Source organism: Culex quinquefasciatus, chromosome 1 (genome assembly GCF_015732765.1).
Source record: "Culex quinquefasciatus strain JHB chromosome 1, VPISU_Cqui_1.0_pri_paternal, whole genome shotgun sequence".
Taxonomy (NCBI): domain Eukaryota; kingdom Metazoa; phylum Arthropoda; class Insecta; order Diptera; family Culicidae; genus Culex; species Culex quinquefasciatus.
Window position 1 is genome coordinate 111,290,477 of NC_051861.1, and position 22,033 is coordinate 111,312,509.

General features: G+C 36.9%; 2 protein-coding genes across 2 annotated transcripts; both read left to right on the plus strand.

Moving 5' to 3' along the window:
• The first annotated feature begins 434 nt into the window (after positions 1-434).
• On the plus strand, positions 435-1,079 carry LOC6054698 (low-density lipoprotein receptor). Its single transcript, XM_038260703.1, has 2 exons — positions 435-670; positions 741-1,079. The coding sequence occupies exons 1-2, from the start codon at positions 493-495 to the stop codon at positions 1,028-1,030; spliced, it is 468 nt and encodes a 155-aa protein (XP_038116631.1). The 5' UTR covers positions 435-492; the 3' UTR covers positions 1,031-1,079.
• Positions 1,080-3,559: 2,480 nt separating this feature from the next.
• Positions 3,560-16,004, plus strand: LOC6054699 (putative vitellogenin receptor). The gene is given in 6 exon segments (XM_038260694.1): positions 3,560-3,830; positions 3,887-4,121; positions 4,188-5,690; positions 7,882-10,017; positions 14,171-14,941; positions 14,944-16,004. Coding segments are annotated over 5 exon segments (5,541 nt in total). The 5' UTR covers positions 3,560-3,830; positions 3,887-3,904; the 3' UTR covers positions 15,858-16,004.
• The last annotated feature ends 6,029 nt before the right edge of the window (positions 16,005-22,033 follow it).

Here is a 22,033-nt window from a genome sequence, read left to right on the forward strand (position 1 = left end):
TCATCTTTTCAGCACCCATTTGAGTGCTGAAAAGTAGAACTTTTCGGCATTTATTTTGAAAAGTGTTGCTATTCGATTCTGTTATTTTTGGTACAGAAAAGTAGGCTATTTCGTCGTTCAAGAATGACAGGAAAAGTAAGTAGTTTCACGACGGAATTGCAAAATGGTCTTATAAGCTATTGTGTTTCATAACTGGACATTTGGTTTATTGGACATTTAAAAAAAACTCCAGATATGTTCTATTGAATTTAAATAAGTTCCTAATCATTTAAATCCTTTGAAGTTTTAATTATTTGTTAACCTACTGATACGGTAACTTGACATTTTCTTTTCAACTATCTCAATGCTATAAAACGATCATCAACCCCAATTTTCGAGCAGTGAATTTTACCATCCGCCATTTTGTCACCGAGCAACACCCTTCCGCCATATTGTTTGTCACCAACTGTCAGTTTGACATTTTTGAAGCGCTGGAGCGATCACCCGGGAAAAATGTTGCGCCTCTTCACGTTCGCGTTCTTGGTCATCTGGGTCCGGTGCCACCCAGCGTCCGATAACCCAAGTTGCACGGTGGACCAGTTCCGCTGTGACTCCGGCCACTGTACCCCGCTGGTTGGCCGCTGCAACGGCGTCAACGACTGCCCGGACGGCAGCGATGAGTACGGTTGTGGTGAGTTTTTGGTCGACGGGTTGCTTGGATTTTGCAGAACTGTCAAACTGGCTTTTTGTTTACATTACAGGATACTTGCTGTGCGAGGAACCGGAGTGGTTCCGGTGTCCGGACAACCGGTGCATCAACGGTGCGCTGGTTTGCGACGGTCGGAGGGACTGTTTTGGCGGGGAGGACGAAGCCCGGTGCGGGATTCGGTTCGCGCTGAGGTCCGGATCCTGCGGGAAACGTCAGTTTGCATGTGTCAACAAGCGGTGCATTCCGGCGAGGCAGATTTGCGACGGAGTGGCGGACTGCGGGGACGGATCGGACGAGACGTTGGGATGCCTGCTGCTCAGTATGAAGTTGGAGGAGGAATGACGATTTATAATTTGACGAAATGAGTAAAAAATGACAAATGTTTCTATTTTAACAGTTCTTTGTTTACTTTGTTTCCCACGACCTTCCAGCAAAAATGATTGACATCGCAAAAGAAGTCATAAATAGCAAAACATAAACAGTCTAGCTTCCTGCTCAGATTACCCGATAACTAGCGCCTGCAAGGTATGCCGTCCCCACAACACAGTAGGCGTGACGACCCGTTGCCAAGGTTATTACTTCCAGTCACGCGAGGCTCTTCCCTTCACTTCCCGGAAGTTCGCACCACTGCGTGAAAATAAACACCTTCCCAGTACCGCCTTCCGCTATTTACCGATCAAGGCTAAACGGTTCCGGAATCCGCCCAACAACCCCACGGGACGACCTGTGGACGGTGAAGGACGAAGCAAAACAAAAACACGTGCCGTGCGTGTCGATTGCATATCAAACAGGGGCTCCTGACGGAAACGGGCAATCCAGCAGGCTGACCTTCGGCCAAATCCCCACGCACACACACACGCTTCTCCAACAGGTGCGCGACCCGGCGAAATCCCCGGGCGCCCGAAAGGTAGGCTGTACCGGCGACAAGGTCGCTGCGAAGATGAATGGCGATGATGGCCTTGAAAGTTTCTTTCGACCCCTCGGTTTGACGCGCAACAAGTGTCCCCTCGTTGTCAGAAAGTGACGGAGCTGGGGCGTTGAGGAAAGAAGAAGATGAAAACAAAAAAAAATCCCTTCGTCCCGGGAGCATGGCCAGCTGCGTTTTAATTACGTCCAATTAGTGGTTTGAGGGGGGAGATGTTTGGAAGAGGGGGAAAAAATCTTTTCTTTTTCTTCTGTCTTTTTTTTCTCGTTTGGTTCACCCCTCGGTCGGCTCTGACAGCCTGGTAGAAACGGTTCTTAATGAGTGGCCAGCACTCGCGGAGATGACCACCTCTCGAGTAATTAGCTATGTAAATGTCCACTTTGAAGGACAGTTGTGGGGGTTGCCCGCCCGAAAGGTAGGCAACGTGTGTCACGCAATGGTCGGCTGACTGACCCCTCGATGAAGATGACCACCAATTAGCTGACCACGCCAACAGGGGAGCAGTTTATGGAGAAGTTTTCTGAGATGAAAACAAAGAGGAAAAAATCCTTGAGAAAAAATACTAATTAAAATTCATGAGGAGAGTGAGGTGAACGAGAAAAGAAGTTACTTTCCTTCAAGCAAAGGAAATGTATCGTAAAAATACAAAACCTAGAATGAAATTTTTGTATTTTTGTATTTTTGTATTTTTGTATTTTTGTATTTTTGTATTTTTGTATTTTTGTATTTTTGTATTTTTGTATTTTTGTATTTTTGTATTTTTGTATTTTTGTATTTTTGTATTTTTGTATTTTTGTATTTTTGTATTTTTGTATTTTTGTATTTTTGTATTTTTGTATTTTTGTATTTTTGTATTTTTGTATATTTTTTTGTATTTTTGTATTTTTGTATTTTTGTATTTTTGTATTTTTGTATTTTTGTATTTTTGTATTTTTGTATTTTTGTATTTTTGTATTTTTGTATTTTTGTATTTTTGTATTTTTGTATTTTTGTATTTTTGTATTTTTGTATTTTTGTATTTTGTATTTTTGTATTTTTGTATTTTTGTATTTTTGTATTTTTGTATTTTTGTATTTTTGTATTTTTGTATTTTTGTATTTTTGTATTTTTGTATTTTTGTATTTTTGTATTTTTGTATTTTTGTATTTTTGTATTTTTGTATTTTGTATTTTTGTATTTTTGTATTTTTGTATTTTGTATTTTGTATTTTTGTATTTTTGTATTTTTGTATTTTTGTATTTTGTATTTTTGTATTTTTGTATTTTTATTTTTGTATTTTGTATTTTTGTATTTTGTATTTTTGTATTTTTGTATTTTTGTATTTTTGTATTTTTGTATTTTTGTATTTTTGTATTTTTGTATTTTTGTATTTTTGTATTTTTGTATTTTTGTATTTTTGTATTTTTGTATTTTTGTATTTTTGTATTTTTTTTTTCAATTAAATTTCAAATCAAATTTACTCTTAATACGGTAATAAATCAACCTTTCAACCTCCCTCGTCGATCCCATAAAACGATTTTCGAGTAGCCCAATTATAATTCTTAAAATTCTTAAAATTCTTAAAATTCTTAAAATTCTTAAAATTCTTAAAATTCTTAAAATTCTTAAAATTCTTAAAATTCTTAAAATTCTTAAAATTCTTAAAATTCTTAAAATTCTTAAAATTCTTAAAATTCTTAAAATTCTTAAAATTCTTAAAATTCTTAAAATTCTTAAAATTCTTAAAATTCTTAAAATTTTTAAAATTCTTAAAATTCTTAAAATTCAACCTCCCTCGTCGATCCCATAAAACGATCTTCGAGTAGCCCAATTATCAAGCAGTCGCCATCCCACTTTGGAAACTTCAAACCGTTCCCGTAGAAACCCAACTTCACTAATACCAATTGATCATCGATCAACCTCAACAAGCCTACTTTGACCTTGTGTGCGTGCGCGCGCGATCACTTACGATCTTCACATGTGGTGGACCTTGACGCAAAACGCATGGTCAAAGCCGTAGTCGTTCGCCGAAGATTCTCGCTGTTGGGGTCATTTCGTGACCTTCGTTTTTCTCCTCCTTGGATTTTGTGGTCGATTCCCGCGCAAGAGCATGGCCTTCTTGTGATCAGTTTTTGTTTCGGGTTTAGTTAGTGTCGATTAGTTTTTTTTTTGTAATTATTTTTCTTGTGTGAGAATTGATCTCAAATTTTGGTTTTGGCCTTCATACGTTTTTGCGAGGTTAAGTAACCGCCGTTCAAGGTCACGCCGAACCTAACCTCAAACCGCTCTCTCAGGAAGGGTGAGGAGGAGACATGCGGTTGCGATTCGGCACTGGGGCGGCCGCCGCCGGGTTGATCCTGTTCTGCATGGTTAGTGGCAGGGTGGACGCGGCTCGCAAGCCCAAGGTACCGACGGTCAACGCCTGCTCGGAGGAGGAGTTCCCGTGCGACAACGGGTCCTGTGTGCCGAAGGCGTCCCGCTGCAACAACAGCCGGGACTGCGCGGACGGAAGCGACGAGGTCGGGTGTGGTGAGTTGGAGGGTTGAGGAGTGTTGAAGAGATGGGACATAACCTCAACTTGGTTTTTTCTTTCAGATTACTTTTTGTGCCGCAGTCCGCAGTGGTACCGCTGTAAACACGACAACGGGACCTGTATCAGCGCGTCGTTCCTGTGCGACAAGCACGACGACTGTCCGCTCGGGGATGACGAGGAGAACTGCGAGAACTTTGAGGTTCCGCACGTGCCGGTTCCGTGTAGCAAGTTCGAGTTTACCTGCACGGACAAGATGTGCATCCCGAAGGATCTGGTGTGTGATGGGACCAGGCACTGTTTGGACGGATCGGACGAGACGATTGGGTGCATGGACGTGGAGAACAAGTGCAAGGGCTTCCTGTGCAAGAACAAGCACTGCGTTCAGAGTCACGACTGGGTTTGTGACGGGGTTGACGATTGTGGAGACGGGTCGGACGAGGAGAACTGCTTTATCGGGTGTACGCTTGAGCACGGGAAGTTCGAGTGTGCTGACAACAGTACTTGCGTGGATCTGAAGATGGTCTGCGACGGGAAGGATGACTGCGGAGATCGGAGCGATGAAACGGGACTGTGCACGTCACGGGAGTGCGACAGTATGAGGTGTCCAGAGGGTTGTAAGAACACGCCGCACGGATCGGTCTGTCTGTGCAAGGCGGGGTTCGTGTTTGACCGGAAGTCGAAGCAGTGCGAGGACGTGAACGAGTGCGAGCGGTACGGACTGTGTTCGCAGGGCTGCGAGAATACTCCCGGCTCGTTTCGGTGCACTTGTGCCAGCAAGTTCAAACTGAGGAAGGACGGGAGAACGTGCGAGATCGCCGACTCCACGGAGGCACTGCTGCTGTACACCACGCAAAAGTCCATCGGAGCGCTCTACCTCACGTCCAAGCACCAGTACTACGTGGCGAAGAACCTGTCCCAGGTGATCGGCGTCAGCTACGACGGAAGCTACGTCTACTGGACGGACATCTCGTTCAAGACGGAAGCGATCGAGCGCTCGCTGGAGGACGGCAGCAAGCGGGAACTCCTACTCACATCCGGCTTGGCCTCGCCGGAAGATCTCGCCCTGGATTGGCTCACCGGGAACATCTACTTCAGCGACAGTGGCCACATGATGATCGCCGTCTGCTCCAACAACGGCCAGCACTGCTCCTCCCTGATCCAGGACACGCTCCACAAGCCCCGCGGAATCGCACTCCTTCCCCAAAACGGAACCATGTTCTACTCCGACTGGGGCGACAAAGCGATGATCGGAACGGCCGGCATGGACGGCAAGAACCGCCGGGTCCTCATCGACGAGAACATTCACTGGCCGAACGGACTCAGCCTGGACTGGCCCAACGGGCGGCTCTACTGGGTCGACGCCAAGCTGAAGAAGATCGAGAGCGTCCGGCTGGACGGCACCCAGCGGACCACCGTCATCGGAGACGTGCTGAAGCACCCCTTCGCCATCTCCGTGTTCAACGATCGCATCTACTGGTCCGACTGGGACACCAAGAGCATCCAGTCGTGCGGCAAGTTCAGCGGCAAGCAGCGCAAAACCGTCGTCCACGATCGGCAGATTTTCGGTAAATTGATTTATTTCTCATTCATTCACGGTTTTATTGTTTTTTTTTGAATCTACCGGAAAAGATCCGGCAACAATTTTGTTTGACGTTTGCGAGTGAGTCGAAAAAAGAAAACAAATCGCTTCGTGCCTCAGCAAATCTTGTAATTTGTGTGCAGCGGCACGTGCTTTGTTTACCTTTTTTTCCATTTGTCAAACAAGAGTGGTTCTCAACGATTTTGCTAATCGACTTTTCTTAGTTTTTTTTTATTTGGATGATTCCTTATGTCAAAAAAAGTAATTTTGCATCATTAGTTTATTAATACAATTTTGGGGAGCTGGTCATACAAAATTAGTATTTAAATGTATGAAATTCTGTGTCTTGAAGAAAGATTTTTTATATAACATTTTATGACTGAAGTTGAATATCCAAAATACGTATTTTTGACGTAGGACTATGTCTCTCTTTACTATACAAGGGCAGCGGCGACCAGTTTGAAATTTCAATCCTTTAAGATATAAGATTTCCATTTTTAAAAGTTTTTTTAAGTTTTTTGAGCTTTGAAAAATTCTTGGAAGGAAAGTATCTCTAAAAACATTTTTTTTATAAACTTCGAAAAGATGGTCCGATGTTAAGAATTGAAACTTTTAAGTTCAAAATTTAAAAACTAGGCTTAACTTATGTAAAAATAGATATTTCCATATTTCAGACCACATTATAAAAAAAAACGAAATACTTTTATTTGACAGATCAGAACATTTCGCTAAAGTTTAAATTTTTAACATCGAAAATCGGACTAAAATTTAAATTACAGCAAATTACAGGCTTATTTTGTGATGTGCTGATAGAAAACTCATTTCAATCGATTCGAATTCTTCGTAAGGCTAAATCTCAGAAACTAACTGTCCAATTTTCAAAAACCCATGTGGAAAACAAAAGAAAATTTTCTCAGCTATTCAAAAATGTTTTATACAGAGGTGCTTTTCTTTCACTTACTCAAAAATTAAAAAAAAAAAACCGTTCATTTTATCAACAAAATTGTAAAGTTATTTCTGATGGCAAATTAGTTTTTTTTTTAAGCTAAAAATAATTATTTATCCAGATCTGATTTTTTTTTTCAAAAATATTTTTTTTTCTTGTACCATTTTTTTCGGATAAATCCTAATCAAAACCAACAACTTTACCGAAGACACAAAATCAATAAGAAAATCCATTCACAAGATACATAATTTAAAAAAATGAATGGGACAAACAAATAAAAGCTTAAAAAAACCAAAAGTCCAAAATTCCAAAAAAAATATTAAAATTCTCAAAAATCTTTAAAATTTTCAAAAATTTCAAAAAGTTTTAATTTTGTTTTAAGTTTTCAAGAATCTAAAAAAATGGAAAAATTACTTAAAATTTTGAATTTTTCAAAATCTTCATATTCTTAAAATTCCTAAAATTCTTAAAATTCTTAAAATTCTTAAAATTCTTAAAATTCTTAAAATTCTTAAAATTCTTAAAATTCTTAAAATCCTTAAAATTCTTAAAATTCTTAAAATTCTTAAAATTCTTAAAATTCTTAAAATTCTTAAAATTCTTAAAATTCTTAAAATTCTTAAAATTCTTAAAATTCTTAAAATTCTTAAAATTCTTAAAATTCTTAAAACTCTTAAAATTCTTAAAATTCTTAAAATTCTTAAAATTCTTAAAATTCTTAAAATTCTTAAAATTCTTAAAACTCTTAAAACTCTTAAAATTCTTAAAATTCTTAAAATTCTTAAAATTCTTAAAATTCTTAAAATTCTTAAAATTCTTAAAATTCTTAAAATTCTTAAAATTCTTAAAATTCTTAAAATACTTAAAATTCTTAAAATTCTTAAAATTCTTAAAATTCTTAAAATTCTTAAAATTCTTAAAATTCTTAAAATTCTTAAAATTCTTTAAAAAAAATAAAATACTAAAGTTCTAAATTGATTCTAAAAATTGATGAAAAAATCTAAAAAATTAAAAAAATAATTCTTGAAAATTTTATTGTTTTTAAATTACAAATTCTATAAATTCTTTAAAAAAATAATAAAAAAATCAAATGCATAAAATTCTTAATTTTTTAATGCACAAAAATCCCAAAAATTTTAAAATTGTGAAACAAAATTCAAAAGTCGTAGAAACTACTCAACTGTCAAGCATGCGTTACCAAGCGTTACTAATCCACTTTCCCCTTCCACAGACGTCCACGTGTACCACTCCTCGGTCCAACCGAAAGGCGACCACGCCTGCATCGGCAACTTCTGCTCCCATCTGTGCCTCCTGGCCCAAAACAACTCCTACTCGTGCGCCTGCCCGTACGCCATGAGCCTCAAGCCGGACAAGCACTCGTGCCGGGAGCTGGTCAAGCGGCAGTTCCTCCTGCTGGGAGTCGCCAACTACCTCGTCCGGCTGGACATGCAGACGTTCGGACGGCACGAGCTGAGCAAGGGCGACGCCTTCCAGTTCTTCATCAGCCGGATGGTGTTCAACACGATCAACGGCGAGCTGCTGGTCGCGGACAACGTGCAGAAGGCGATCTTCACGGTCGATTTGAAGAGTAAGGCTTCGCGGAAGCTGATCGGGGACGGGATTGGGAACGTGTCGGCGATGGCGTTTGATTATTTGGGGAATAATTTGTACTGGGCGGACAGCGAGCGATCGACGGTGGAGGTGTACTCGCTGCAGAGTAAGAGCAGGGCGATCGTGCAGCATTATTTGGGGACGGAGGCGCCGATCGGGTTGGCGGTGATCCCGGAGATTGGGAAGATGTTTGTCGCGCTGCGATCGGTGAGTGGTCAGCATACGCACATCGATCGGCAGGATATGACGGGGCGAGGGCAGCACATGCACATTATCGAGCAGCGGCTGAGTGGGAATGGGAGCTTCCAGTTTGTGGTGGATCGGGACTTGAGGAGCGTGTTCTGGAACGACATGGGAAACAGCAGGATCGAGTTCACGAGTTATGAGGGCGATACGCGGCACCTGTTCCGGGAGTTTTTGCGCTTGCCGGTGTCGATCGCGATCGTTGGAGACAACCTGTTCTGGACGTGCCTGCGGTCGAAGCGTCTGTACTGGTCGGACAAGCACAACCTAGGCGTGACGAAGAAGATCACCGTGGATCAGCCGCCGTACGGAGCGTTCCCGGACGAGATCGTGCTGCTGGCGACGCAACCGTTACAGCGGTACGATCACCCCTGTCAGAAGCAGAACGGAGGCTGCTCGCACATCTGCGTGGCCGCTGGAATGTACAGCAGTGCTTGCGTCTGCCCGACGGGGATGATCTTCCGGACGCCGAAGAACACCAGCTGCATTGACGCGATCGACTGCGAGTTCAAGTGTACCAGCGGAGAGTGCCTGACGATCAGCAAGCGGTGCAACGGGCACACGGATTGCGCGGACGGGTCGGACGAGAAGGGCTGCGAGCAGTCCGGTAGGAGTCCGAAGCCGGTCGAGTGTCGGTACGATCAGTTCGCTTGCGCGGACCGGACTACCTGCATCACGCAGAAGCTACGCTGCGACAAGCACTACGACTGTCCGGATCGGTCCGACGAGAAGAACTGCGAGGGGTACGATCACGGCCGGGGATGTCACGAGGATCAGCACGCCTGTCCGGACGGGTCGTGCATCGACGTGAACGCACTGTGCGACGGGTACAAGGACTGCGCAGACGGATCCGACGAGCAGAACTGCGCCGAGCTGAACAACGAAAAGCAGAACGCCACCACGTGTGGACCGCTGATGTTCCGATGCTCGTCAGGCCAATGCATCCCCAGGTGGTGGGAGTGCGACGGATCACCAGACTGCACCGACGGATCCGACGAGCACGCCAAGTGCGGCAAGGTCGACTGCCGAACCGGCTTCACCAAGTGTGCCCTCGGTCACTGCATCGAAGACCGCCTCGTCTGCGACGGAAACAACGACTGCGGCGACAACTCGGACGAAGCCAACTGCACCGTAACCGCGGAACCCTGCGTCGGCCTCGAAGAGGACAACCCCACCAAGTTCCTCTGTCAGCGCTCCGGAAAGTGCCTCCCCATCGCCGTCCGCTGCAACGGAACGTCCGAGTGTCCGAACGGAGAGGACGAAGCCGGTTGTAGCCAGTGCGGACTGCACGACTTCCAGTGTAAGAGCGGGACGTGCATCCGGAAGGAGTGGCAGTGTGACAAGGAGGTGGACTGCGATGACGGGTCGGACGAGGTGGACTGTGATGCGGTCAACGGGACGCGGTCCGAGCAGCAGTTCCACGTGGCCTGCGGAGACGGCGCATTCGAGTGCAAGCCGGGCGTTTGCATCGAGATGAGCAAGGTGTGCGACGGGCGGAAGGACTGCAGTGATGGTGAGTTGACATTTTGACAGATGCTTACCTTGTGGTTGAGTGACGTTGAACTATCTTTGCAAGGGAATTCAAGGTTGATCAACCATCAGGTAACATAAAATGAGCGGTTTTTCTTCTAAGGGAGCGTTCTAATATTACGTAACGCAAAATTTTGAATTTTTGAATCTGAAATAGAATATTTTAACATTCTACAATATTAGAATTTTCAATGTTTAGAAATTGAGAATATGAATTTTAAAATGTTAGAATCTTACAATTTATGAGCAAGAATCTCTTAATTTTTAAAATTCTCTAAATCTACAACTCGAAAATTCTAACATTGTTAAACTCAAACATCTTCTGATTCAAAAAACTATAAATTCTAAAATTTTTAAATTGTAAGTTTTAAAAGAGATTCTAGATCCTAAATTCCGAAATTCTACATCTCTACAATGTTTAAATTCTCAAATTCTAAAACTCCAAAATTAAAAAATTCTTACACTATAACATTTTTTCAATTCCAAAAAGGCCGACGCAAATATTTTTCAAAGTTTTTGTCCCTCGGCTCGAGAGGGGGGCAAAAAAATAAATGTTTAAATAACAAGCCAAAAGTTCAGCATTTACATGGAAAAAGGGTTTTCAAATTCATTTTACACTTGTTTTGCAATCATTATTTTTCAAAAATGAAAGATATGACGAAAACAAAATAAAATAGTGAAAGAAAAAGCCTGGAGTTTTTTTTTTTTTTGAAAAGGTCAAATAAACCGAATTCCCATCTTTTGCTTTTTGGGTATTTTTGAAACTGCCTTGAGTCAGGGATATTAAAAAAACCCAAAAAGCAAAAACTGAAAATTTGGTTTATTGGACCTTTTCAAAAAAAAAAAACTCCAGAAGTTAAACATTGAAAATTTTCTATTTTTGACTTCTGGAGTTTTTTTTTTTTTTTTTTTGAGAAGGTCCAATAAACCAAATTTTCAGTTTTTGCTTTTTGGGTGTTTTTTAATATCCCTGATTCAAGGCAGTTTCAAAAATACCCAAATAGCAAAAACTGGGAATTCGGTTTATTTGATCTTTTTTTTAAAAAAAAACTCCAGAAATACAATTTGTACCAGCCTAATTTGTAAATCAAAATTTCTAATTTTGTAGGGTTCTAATATTAAAGTTATCTAAATCTACAACTCGATAATTCTAACATTGTAAAATTCAAAAATTTGTTGATTCAAAAAAAAATTCTGAAATTTTTTAATTTAAAAAATTCAGAGATTCTAGTTCATAAGTCCAAAAATTCTAAACCAACCATTTTAAAATTTTCAAAATCTAAAACCCCAAAATTCTAAAAATTCTACGCTCAAAATATATATATATATATATATAAATTCCAATAATTTATAATTCTGAAATTCTAAAATTGCTAAGCTCTAAAATTTTAAAATTGTAGCCTAATTCTAAACTTCTAAAATTCGAACCTAAAACATTGAAATTTTAAAATCCTCGAATTCTAAAATTCGTAGACTTAAACATATAGCGTTCAAGAACTGAAAAAAAAAATCTAAAAATTAAATTTTTATTTAATTTAGGATTAAGGAATTTTAAAATTTCAAAATTTATTCTTATACTCATTTTTGAATTTTCAAAACCTCCGATTTTTTTAAATTTTAGATGTTGATATGTTAGCATTTTTAAATCGTTAAATAATAAAATCTAGAACTCCAAAATTATTATTGCAATATTCTTAAACCAATACTGAAACTCTAAATTTTCAAAACTCTTAAATTTTATAATTTATAAATCCAACAATTCTCAAATTTTAAAATTCCCAGACTCTGAAATTTTAGAATTTCAAACATACAATAAAAGTTAGACAGTTTTTATTGCTTCCCTTTTCAAGGGAAATTTTGGAAGAGAGAGGAGATGCAAAATCCTAAAATTGCAATGCTTTGGTAAAAATGATGTATCAGAAAAAAATTTGTGGATGTAAATTAAAATTTGAATTAAGGCTTTTTAATCTATTCCCCTTCTTTAATTTTCGTGAGACTGGTTTTTTAAGTTTATGTTTATTTAATTTAGCAAATTTGTGACAGAAGACTTTTGTAATATTTAAAAAATATTTCGTTTTCTTTTGAATTATTTTTTTACCAGATTTTAAAATCAGCAAAAGAATTTAAAAAATTCTGATTTTTTATGAAAAAAAAAAAGTTCATTAACAAACGATATAAGAAAATCCAAAAATTCTAAAAATTTAAATTTCTATTAAAAAAATAATAAGAATAAAACCATAAACATTTAAAGTTTTCACATTTCAAAACAATCACAAACCAACTTTTCAAAACTTGAATATTAAGAATTTCAGTAGTTTTAAATGGTGCATCAAAAATTTAACAATTTTTTTGTATTTCAAGCACATGTATTCTACACTCAAACGTTAAAAAAAAAACAAATAATTTAGAAAATTCTGTAAACATAAATTAGGTCAAATATTTAAAATTGCTATGAAATTATGTAAAAACCCTGAAGCTTTTTTTCTTTTAAAATTGTTTATATTTTTTCTTTATTTCTGAACTATTGTCAAATCTTTCAAACGTTCTTCTCATTTTATTTTAAACTCTCTAAAACTCTTCTAAAATTATTCTGAAATTCTGATATTCATATATTTGTGGTTATTCTGGTTATTCGTGGATTTAGTGTCTGAATACTTAATGATTCTGCCTTAAAATATAAGTCGGTTACTAACCAAACCGCCTCAGTTGAAACATACTATGGCCACAGACGGAAGTGGCGGCACTTGAAGGTGGGGTGGGTTTCGAGGGCGTTGAAGAGGTTGGTGTCTTGGAGGTGAGGGTTGAAGTGATCGTGGTAGCTGGCTGTCGGTTCCGGAGATAATCTTCGGAATGCGGTCGTATGGGGTCAAAACGTTTACGGGGTTGGCCGTGATAATAGCTCTTGCTGACGGCGCCGATGGCTTCCAGAATTTATCGGAACCAGTTCCGGATTGTTTCGTTTCTGGTTCCGGATCTTTTCTCCTCCAAGAAACGCTTGCCCATCCTCCCGATTTCCACCGGGTCTCCTCCTCCTTTTTGCTCTCCTCTGTTGGTTTTGTTTATAAACACAACCAGCAAGAATTTGACAGCCTCAAGCGCGGCCTTGGTTGCTGTGTTTATAAAAGCATCAAACTAGACTATTTTTTTATATCGATAATTACATGAAAAAACATGTATGTGCTCGTAAATCGTGTTAATTAACAATTAAAGTAGATTTACTATAGCATAAAAACATAATCTTTACCTGTTTACATTTATTTCGAAAAATTGAAATAATATATTTTTTAAATATTTCTGGGTGATGCATTTTCAAACACACCTTCTCAGAAAACCATCATGGCTGCTTTAGAGAGTGGCAATAGGCTAACAGATGGCGCTAGTAGATTAGCAGGATGCGGCTGCCATGTTTTTACACACGAATTTCAAATTATTTTGTTCAAGCCGCTACGTCTGTTGTCTGTGATATAATGTATCTCAACCTCAATTCCTTTTAAAGTTCTTCAAATTTTCCTGGAAACTTCTTAAATATTTCTTAAGGTTTTCTTTAATTGTTGTAAAAGTTAATAAAACCTGATGTTTCTCAAAGTTCTTCTGAAAATTAATTATTCTGAAAAAAAGCCTTGTAAAAAGTCTTTAATTTTCCAAAAACTCAAAATTTAGAATTTTAGAAAATCTAAAATTTTGAAAAAAAATAACATTTTTATTTCTTGAATGGACATTCATCACAGTCATTACTTTTCAAAAAATCTAAATAACAACGAAAGATTTAATTTCAGCGAAAAAATGTTAACTCTAGCAAAACAATGCAAAAGGGTGGGGTTTGTAAACAAAGAGTGTGTCCTGCTTACGCTAGAGAATGTTCACATCTGGCACACTCCTTGTTTAATAAACTCTTTTAATAAATTTTAAGTATTTTTTTCATCTCTCAATTGTCTTTTTTTATTCTTCTGAAATTCCTGAATTTTTAAATATAAAAATTTAAATGTCTATAAATTCGTCTAGTTTTTTTTTTCTTAGAATAATGTAAATTTAATTTTAATTCTTAAAATCTAAGATTTAAAAAAATGCAGCGTCTGTTAAACATGAAACGCCCCAGTGCTAAAAAGAAAACACTAACAAAAGCTCTCCATTTCCAGGCAAAGACGAAGGCAAGGCCTGCTCGACCGCTTGCGCCAAATCACCGTGCGAGCAAAAGTGCCTGCCCACGCCGAACGGAGCGATCTGCGAGTGCCGCAACGGGTTCACGCTGGCTGGGAACCGCAAGTCCTGCCAGGATGTGGACGAGTGCGCCGAGGGAACTCCGTGCGCCCAGCAGTGCAGCAATACGCGGGGGTCGTTCCGGTGCGCGTGTCAGCCGGGCTTTATGCTGCGCTCGGACAAGGTGTCCTGCAAGGCGGTGGGTCCGAGCCGGTACGTGCTTTATACGTCGTTCGATCAGATCCGGAAGTTGGAGGTGAATCCGCCGTCGATCCGGGTGCTGCTGCAGAGCAATGGGTCGAGGGTGTTAAGCTTGGCGGTGGATGTGAGGCGGGAGGCGTTGTACTGGATCGATGAGTACGCTCCGGTTGTTTACAGGCATGACTTGGCGAAGAATGCCTCGCTTGTGCTGAGGAACGTTGGACATCCGACGCAGTTAGCGGTGGATTGGATTACGGGGAATGTTTATTTGTATGACGTTAAGTCTGCGTCGATCAAGTTGTGTTCGTTTGAGCGGCAGGTCTGCGTGAGGGTCATCAAGTTTTCGTCGCAGGTGTTCATCAAAGCGCTGGCCGTTGATCCGGTGAACCATTCGTTATTCTACTCGTTGATGCACTACTGGATCTTTGAGGTGCCGCACTCGATCGTGTACCGGGCGAACCTGGACGGATCGCATCAGCAAGTCGTAGTGATGAACGTGTCGCACGTGACTTCCTCGAGTGTGACCCGGAGAACCGGATGCTCTACATGACGGACGCCACCACCAAGTCGCTGTTCAAGGTGGATTACGAGGGTAACCAAGTGTCCAAGGTCAACCTGGGCGCCCAAAGCACCGAGGCGTTGAGCCTCCCCATCGGGATGACCCTGTACGAGAACCAGCTCCTCATCCTGAACATGGCCTCCTCCACCGTCGGCCAGTGCAAACTGTACGGCGACTTTGCCTGCAAGCTGCTCCAACTCAACGTGCACAACTCGAACCACCTGCTAGTCGTGCAGGAGTCCCGCCAACCCATGATCACCAACAACTGCGAACGTGCCAACTGCAGCGTAGTCTGCGTCCCCGCCGAACTCGGCCCCAAGTGCATCTGCCACGAAGGCGAAACCGTCCGCGAGGGCGACCAATGCCCCCGTAAGCCCAACGACGACAACGAAACACCCCTCGTCTCGCACCCCCTAGAATCCCTCCACGAACCCTCAACCAGCCCCCCCTCAGACTCCACCGCCTCCACCATCTGGCACGTTCTGTTCGGCCTCACCACCCTCACCCTCGTCGTCGGTTCTCTCGCGTACGTCTACCGGCGCCGCTTCCAGCACAAGTTCAACGTCGGCATGCACTTCCACAACCCGGAACTGTCCACGATCGACGCCTCCGAGGTGAAGATGTTTCAGGGCGCGCCCCAGATCCACCACACTGCGACGCATACCGAACTGACGCTAGAAACACCGCCCGCCATTCCGCCCGGATCGATGGCGACGGGTTCCGGTGGTGCAGATGGGTTGGCAGCGACCAGCCGGGACGTGACCACGACCGCGCTCGAGCTCGAGAACATGTCCGACGCGGACTCGATGAAGGACGCGTACGACTGCGGGTACGGCGACGATCAGCGGCAGCGACTGATCATGTAGGTTTGTCTTTTCGGGTTTTTTCGGAGATGATTTAGAAATTCGTCTTCGGTTTGTAGGTTTGTAGGTACTAGTTGTCAAATAGTATTTTTTGTTAATTGATTAATTGTTTAATCGTACGTAATAAAGATGTTTACTGTTAGAACTACTGGTTGGACTATGAAAATCTTCCGTGTCAAAAGTAAACAATACACGCATACTCCTTTGCTTGCTGTCACTACACGCTCATGGAAGAACCACTCCCTGTTGGGTTATTGTTACACGGTCAACATTGTTTCTTGTTGTGGTTATAGCAACGACTGAGTCTTCTTCTCCAAGGTAGGTTTTATCCAAAGTAGGTAGATTAGGCGGTTTTTTTTCGGCTGTCAAAAAATAGTTAGCACGAAAATCGGATTTCATATGGAGATTTTCAGAATGTGAAAATTTGAGCATTTTCCGGGCAAGTTATACTAGATTATTTTTTGTAGGGTTCTTAAGCAAGCCTAGCTGAACCGCTTCTGTACAAAAGATATTCAGAAAAACTTAAAATATTTTTGAATTAACTCAAACATGTAAAAAATGATTTTAAACGCAAGGAAATGCACTTTAAATTGTTTTTAGCCGATTCCACTATTAAAATCATTGAAGTTTATCGAAAAAAAAAACAAGTTTTGCCCCTTGATTTTTCAGACCGTTTTTGAAAGATGGGGAGACAAAAACTTTGAAAAATATTTGTAACAGCCTAACTTAAGAAAAAACAATAATCAAGACTTTCAAAATTCTGAGCTTTTAAAGTTCTAAATCAAAAACTTAAATTTTCATGCAAAAAAAACGAAAATTAAATTAAAAAATTATAAATAATTTAAATGTTCCAAAAAATAAACAAAAAATTAAAATTTGAAAAGCTCAAAAAAAAGATTCGAAAAAAATTAAAAATTTACTTCAAAAAATAAAAATAAAAAAAAACTTATAAAAATTCAAAATTAAAGTTTTGAAATTTTTTAAATTATAACAAAATTGCAAAGTTTAAAAGAAATCTGAAAGTTTGCAAAATAATATGCTACTCATGTTCTAAAATGTTGATAGCCTTATTAATTATTTTTTTCACGGATTTTTAATTACTAGAATCAAACCATGAAAAAAGATTCTAATTAAAAAAACAAACCTTACCTAAAAATCTTTGAATTTTCTATTCTGTTTTTTTTTTTTTTCTTGACAGAAATATGGAAGAAATAACACCATAAAATAGTAGCAAAAACTCATAACTTCTAAAAAATTAAAAAACTAAACTAAAAATCTAAATCAAAACCCAAACATTAAGGTTCAAAATCAAAAATTTCATAATTCTTGAGTTCTGAACATATTTTTTTTAATCTGTGCATCTTAAAATGTAGCATGCTTCAATTCATTGAGACGACGATGAAGACATAAAAGTTTTTTTAATTTTAAAAAATCTCAAGACTTCTGATTTTCTGGATGTCAAAAAAATTAAAATTTGCTTAAAAAATTAAATTCAAAAAATTATAAAAATCTAACATTTTTTTTTTATTTAAAAGATCTTAAAATTTCGAATATTCAAAAAAATTTAAAAAAAATCTAATAGTTTCAAAAATTAACTTCTCATGTTTTAAAATATTGGTTGACTTCCCTAAACAAAAGGCTCAAACCATGTACAAAATCTTTAACAATCTAAGTAGCAAATATTAAATTTTCCACGGATTTTTTATTTCTAAAAATAAAAACCGTAGTTTTGTTATAGAGAAAAATTTAAAATTAAAAGAAAAAATAATAAAAAATCAAAAAATTAAAAATTTTGAAAACAAAAAAATAAATTCCAAAAAAAATTAAAAAAAAATAAAGATTTGAAAAAAATTACAAAAAAATCGTTTTCAAAAATTTCATAAAAATTAAAAAAAATTAAAAAAAAAAAACAAAAAATATAATAAATTCGAATAAAAAAAGGAAAAATTAAAAAAAAAAAACATAAAGATTCAAAAAATAAACCAACAAGAAAACAATTAGGGAAACAGCATCTAATTCCAGCGTGCCTCTAATGTTGGCAGGTCAGAACTTTGTCATTCACCTGCCAAACATACGAGAGTTTCCCCTAAGTTCAAAAAATTCAAAAAGTTTGAAAAATAAGAAAAGAAAATAAAAATTTGTAAGATTAAAAACTTTTTGAAAATCGGAAAAGATAAAAAAATTAAGTTTCCAATTATTGAAAAAAAATAAAATTGTTTAAAAAAAATTAAAACTGCATTTTTTTTAAATTTAAAAAAAATTGAAAAAATCAAAAAAAAATTAAAAAAATATAAGCTTTTAAAAGTTTGATAAAATTAGCTTCTCAAGTTTTTAAATGTTGGTAGACTTCACTAAACAAATGGCTCAAACCATGTTAAAATCACTAAAAATCTAAGTAACAAATAATACAATAAAATACCAGCAAAAACTGTATTGAAACTTCTATTAATTTAAAAAAAAAAACAAAACTAAAAACCTAAACCTAAACTAAAAATATGGATTTTTTTTCAATCAAAGCATCACAAATTCTAAAATGCTTCAATTCTTTAAAACGACGATGACGAAAAATAGTACTTCAATTTAAAAAAAAAACTATAGTATTTTAAATTTCTTAAATTCAAAATATTATAAATAATAAATAATTCTAAAAATATACAATCTAACACAAAGTCATAAAATTAAAAAAAAAAACAAAAATACCTCAAAAAATTAACTTTAAAAAATTAAAAAATCAAAATTTTTTAAAAAATTCAAAATTTAAAACTTTTATAAAATTTGGAAAAAAATGAAGAGTCCGAAAAAAATAATTATAAAGAAAAATCAAAAGTTGAAAACAATTCAAAAATTAGAAAATCAAAAAATTCTAAAAAATCCACAAATAAAAATAAAAAAGGAAACAAATGATTTTTTTTCCATTTTTTTCTATTAAAAAAAAAAACGAAAAATAACACAAAATTAAAATATAAAAAATGTAAAAATTTAAAAGTTTTATTATTTAAAAAAATAAAATAAAAATTCAAAGATATTCAAAAACGCAAAAAAATGAAAAATACTGAAAAAAATCAAAATTAAAAATTCAAATTTTAGAAATCAAAATTCAAATAAGTTTTAAAATGAAAATTTCTAAAAATTTTAAAAATACAAAAAAAAATCAATTGATTTTTTTTTTTGAATCGGAAAAAATCGAAAAAATTTAAAATTTCTTTGTAAAAAAAAGTTAAATTCTAGCATTCTAAAACACTTAAATGATATAATTATGAAATATTAAATTAAAATTTTAGTTTCTGACACAACAATTTGTAAAATTAATTTATCAAATTATCGCATTCTGAAATCATACAGTTGTAAAATACAAAAAAATCGTAATATTTTGTTGTTCTTTTTCTCAATTTTCAAAATTTTTAGCAAGAATTCTTAAATTTGTATTATCAAAACTCCAATATTTGAAATAGGTTTTTTATTTTAATATTTTGAAATACTTAAAAAAAAGTAGGAATAGAGTAGATGACATTAATGAGTTGTAAATGCTTTCGGATATTTTTAGAATCAATACACTGATCCAAACTTCAACGCTATTTTTTTTTTGCATATTTTTGTTGTGTATTTCGCGCGAATATAATATATAACTTTACCATTACTACAATACAATGCTTTTATTTACAGAAATGTGTGAGAAAAGGGGGAGGGTGCGCGCTCATGGCGACAAAAAAACCTTTTTGAAAATTTGTTTGAATACTTTGCGTTCCGTGCCGAAAACGGTTCCAAAACTGTCACTGCTTTTATTTCAGTGTTTTTCCTTTTTTGTTTGCTTTACTTACAATACAAGATGTGGGTTAGTTAATGTGTTGGTGTTGCTTAAATGTCAGTGTAGCTGTGTTTGTTTGTTTACTTGTGATTACACGATTATACGAAACGAAACTATTGGCACTACGCCCCCCGGGGCATGGCCTTCCTCTAACGTGGGATTTCTGCTCCAGCGCCTCTGACGAGACAGGAGAAACCGGGACCGACGTTTTACTTCACCATCCGATAGAAGCTCAGTGGATAAGGCGGGAATCGAACCCGCGTCTCATAGCATCATCGATTATACACGGAGGAAAAAAGTTACTGTAGAAAAGACCCTACGGGATTATAAACGACTTGCTAGGATTGTTTTCAGTGTTTCTCTCGGTAAGTTGGGTTGCTTTGTTTTTGTGTCTGTATTTAACACACATTCTCGGGGAAAAAAATCAACACATTCAAAACTAACGCGCCGCGGTTTGAACTTTCCGGTACAGGAGAGCAGGGTCGGTGTGTAGATTTGTTTCAGTGTTCGGTGTAAGTGCTGCCAGTTTTGTTTTGTGTATGTGTTTTCAAAAAAGAAAATCGTTATCATATTTTTTTTCAGTCAATTTTTGTTTCTTTCTGCGAAAAAAGATCGCTTTTACACACACTCACATTCACAATCGGAGCGAAGCTGCAAGCTTTTGTATATGTTTTTGCTTGAGTTGTATATATTTGTGTGTGAGCCGCCATTTTGAAACTCTTCAACTGTCACTCTTCACTCGCTCGCTCGCTCTCTGAGATTACACGTTTCTATCAATTTTGGGCAAAACTAAATTTTGCGAAGAAAAAAAAGTCCTAATCGAATTCTCACTCACGCGTATGGCAACACTGAATAATAAGTTTTGTTTATGCGATAAGTTTTCTTGTTTGTTTGTTTTGTTTTTACGTAGAAAAATAATTAGAGGTTAGATTTCACGGACAGAAATTTTGGTTGCTTTGAGGTTGAGAAATTTTGGACGTGTCACAACTTGATAGCCATCTGGTTTTCGGGTTTCGTTTGTTTTGTTTTGTTTTGTAAAAAGTTTGCTGTTTGGTTTCTCACAATATCTCGTTACAAAAGGTCTTACCCAACTAGGGAAATAATGTTAAGCTTGTTTTTGTTTTGTCACGATATTAGTACCCTTAACGCAATATGTTTACAACTTCTGTTTAGTTCTTTTTTTTGTGTGTGTATTTTTTTGCTTTTTGTTTACGTTACGAATATTCCATAATTTAGGGTAAATGTATAAAATTAGTATTTGGTATTATTATCGATTACATAATCGGATAAGTTATTACTGCTTGTTTTTTATTCTTCTTTTTGCTTAAATTTTGCCCTTACACACTAAAATGCAATGTACCACAACGTTTTGTTTTGGGGGTCGCTCACTCACACTCACTTTTAAATTTCCGTTTTTTTCTCTTTCCGCGCGCGCAAATCTCATTTTTTGCTGAGAGTTATATGTTTGTTTTAAGTGTAAAAACAGAAAAAAGAAGCAAATAATCTGTACAATAAACGATTCATTTTTGGAACTTAAAATAGGCATGAAACGTCCTACATTTAAGTTAGGAGTTAACGAAATTTTGTCATTCGACCCGATACTTCCAGGTCGATTTTCAACCGTTTCGACCTTTTTACATTCGACCTTTCTCACTTCAACCGACAGAAAGCCAAATTTACTCTTTCACCAAATACCTTTCACGTCAAAGAAACACAGCTGGCAAAATTGTCAAAATTGTTTAAAAAGTAAAAATTCTTCAAAATTGACAAAATTGACAAAATTGTCAAAATTGTCAAAATTATCAAAATTGTCAAAATTGTCAAAATTGTCAAAATTGTCAAAATTGTCAAAATTGTCAAAATTGTCCAAAATTGTCCAAAATTGTCAAAATTGTCAAAATTTTCAAAATTGTCAAAATTGTCAAAATTGTCAAAATTGACAAAATTGTCAAAATTGTCAAACATGTCAAAATTGTCAAAATTGTCAAAATTGTCAAAATTGTCAAAATTGTCAAAATTGACAAAATTGTCAAAATTGTCAAAATTGTCAAAATTGTCAAAATTGTCAAAATTGTCAAATTGTCAAAATTGTCAAAATTGTCAAAATTGTCAAAATTTTCAAAATTGTCAAAATTGTCAAAATTGTCAAAATTGTCAAAATTGTCAAAATTGTCAAAATTGTCAAAATTGTCAAAATTGTCAAAATTGTCAAAATTGTCAAAATTGACAAAATTGACAAAATTGTCAAAATTGACAAAATTGTCAAAATTTTCAAAATTGTCAAACATGTCAAAATTGGCAAAATTGTCAAAATTGGCAAAATTGACAAAATTGGCAAAATTGTCAAAATTGGCAAAATTGACAAAATTGTCAA

What these genes read in the sequence shown, in the direction of transcription:
- LOC6054698 (XM_038260703.1), top strand. Translation starts at nt 493, where the DNA reads ATGTTGCGCCTCTTCACGTTCGCGTTCTTGGTCATCTGGGTCCGGTGC. An exon ending in CAGCGATGAGTACGGTTGTG is followed by an intron (nt 671 to 740) that starts GTGAGTTTTTGG and finishes TTTACATTACAG; the next exon opens with GATACTTGCTGTGCGAGGAA.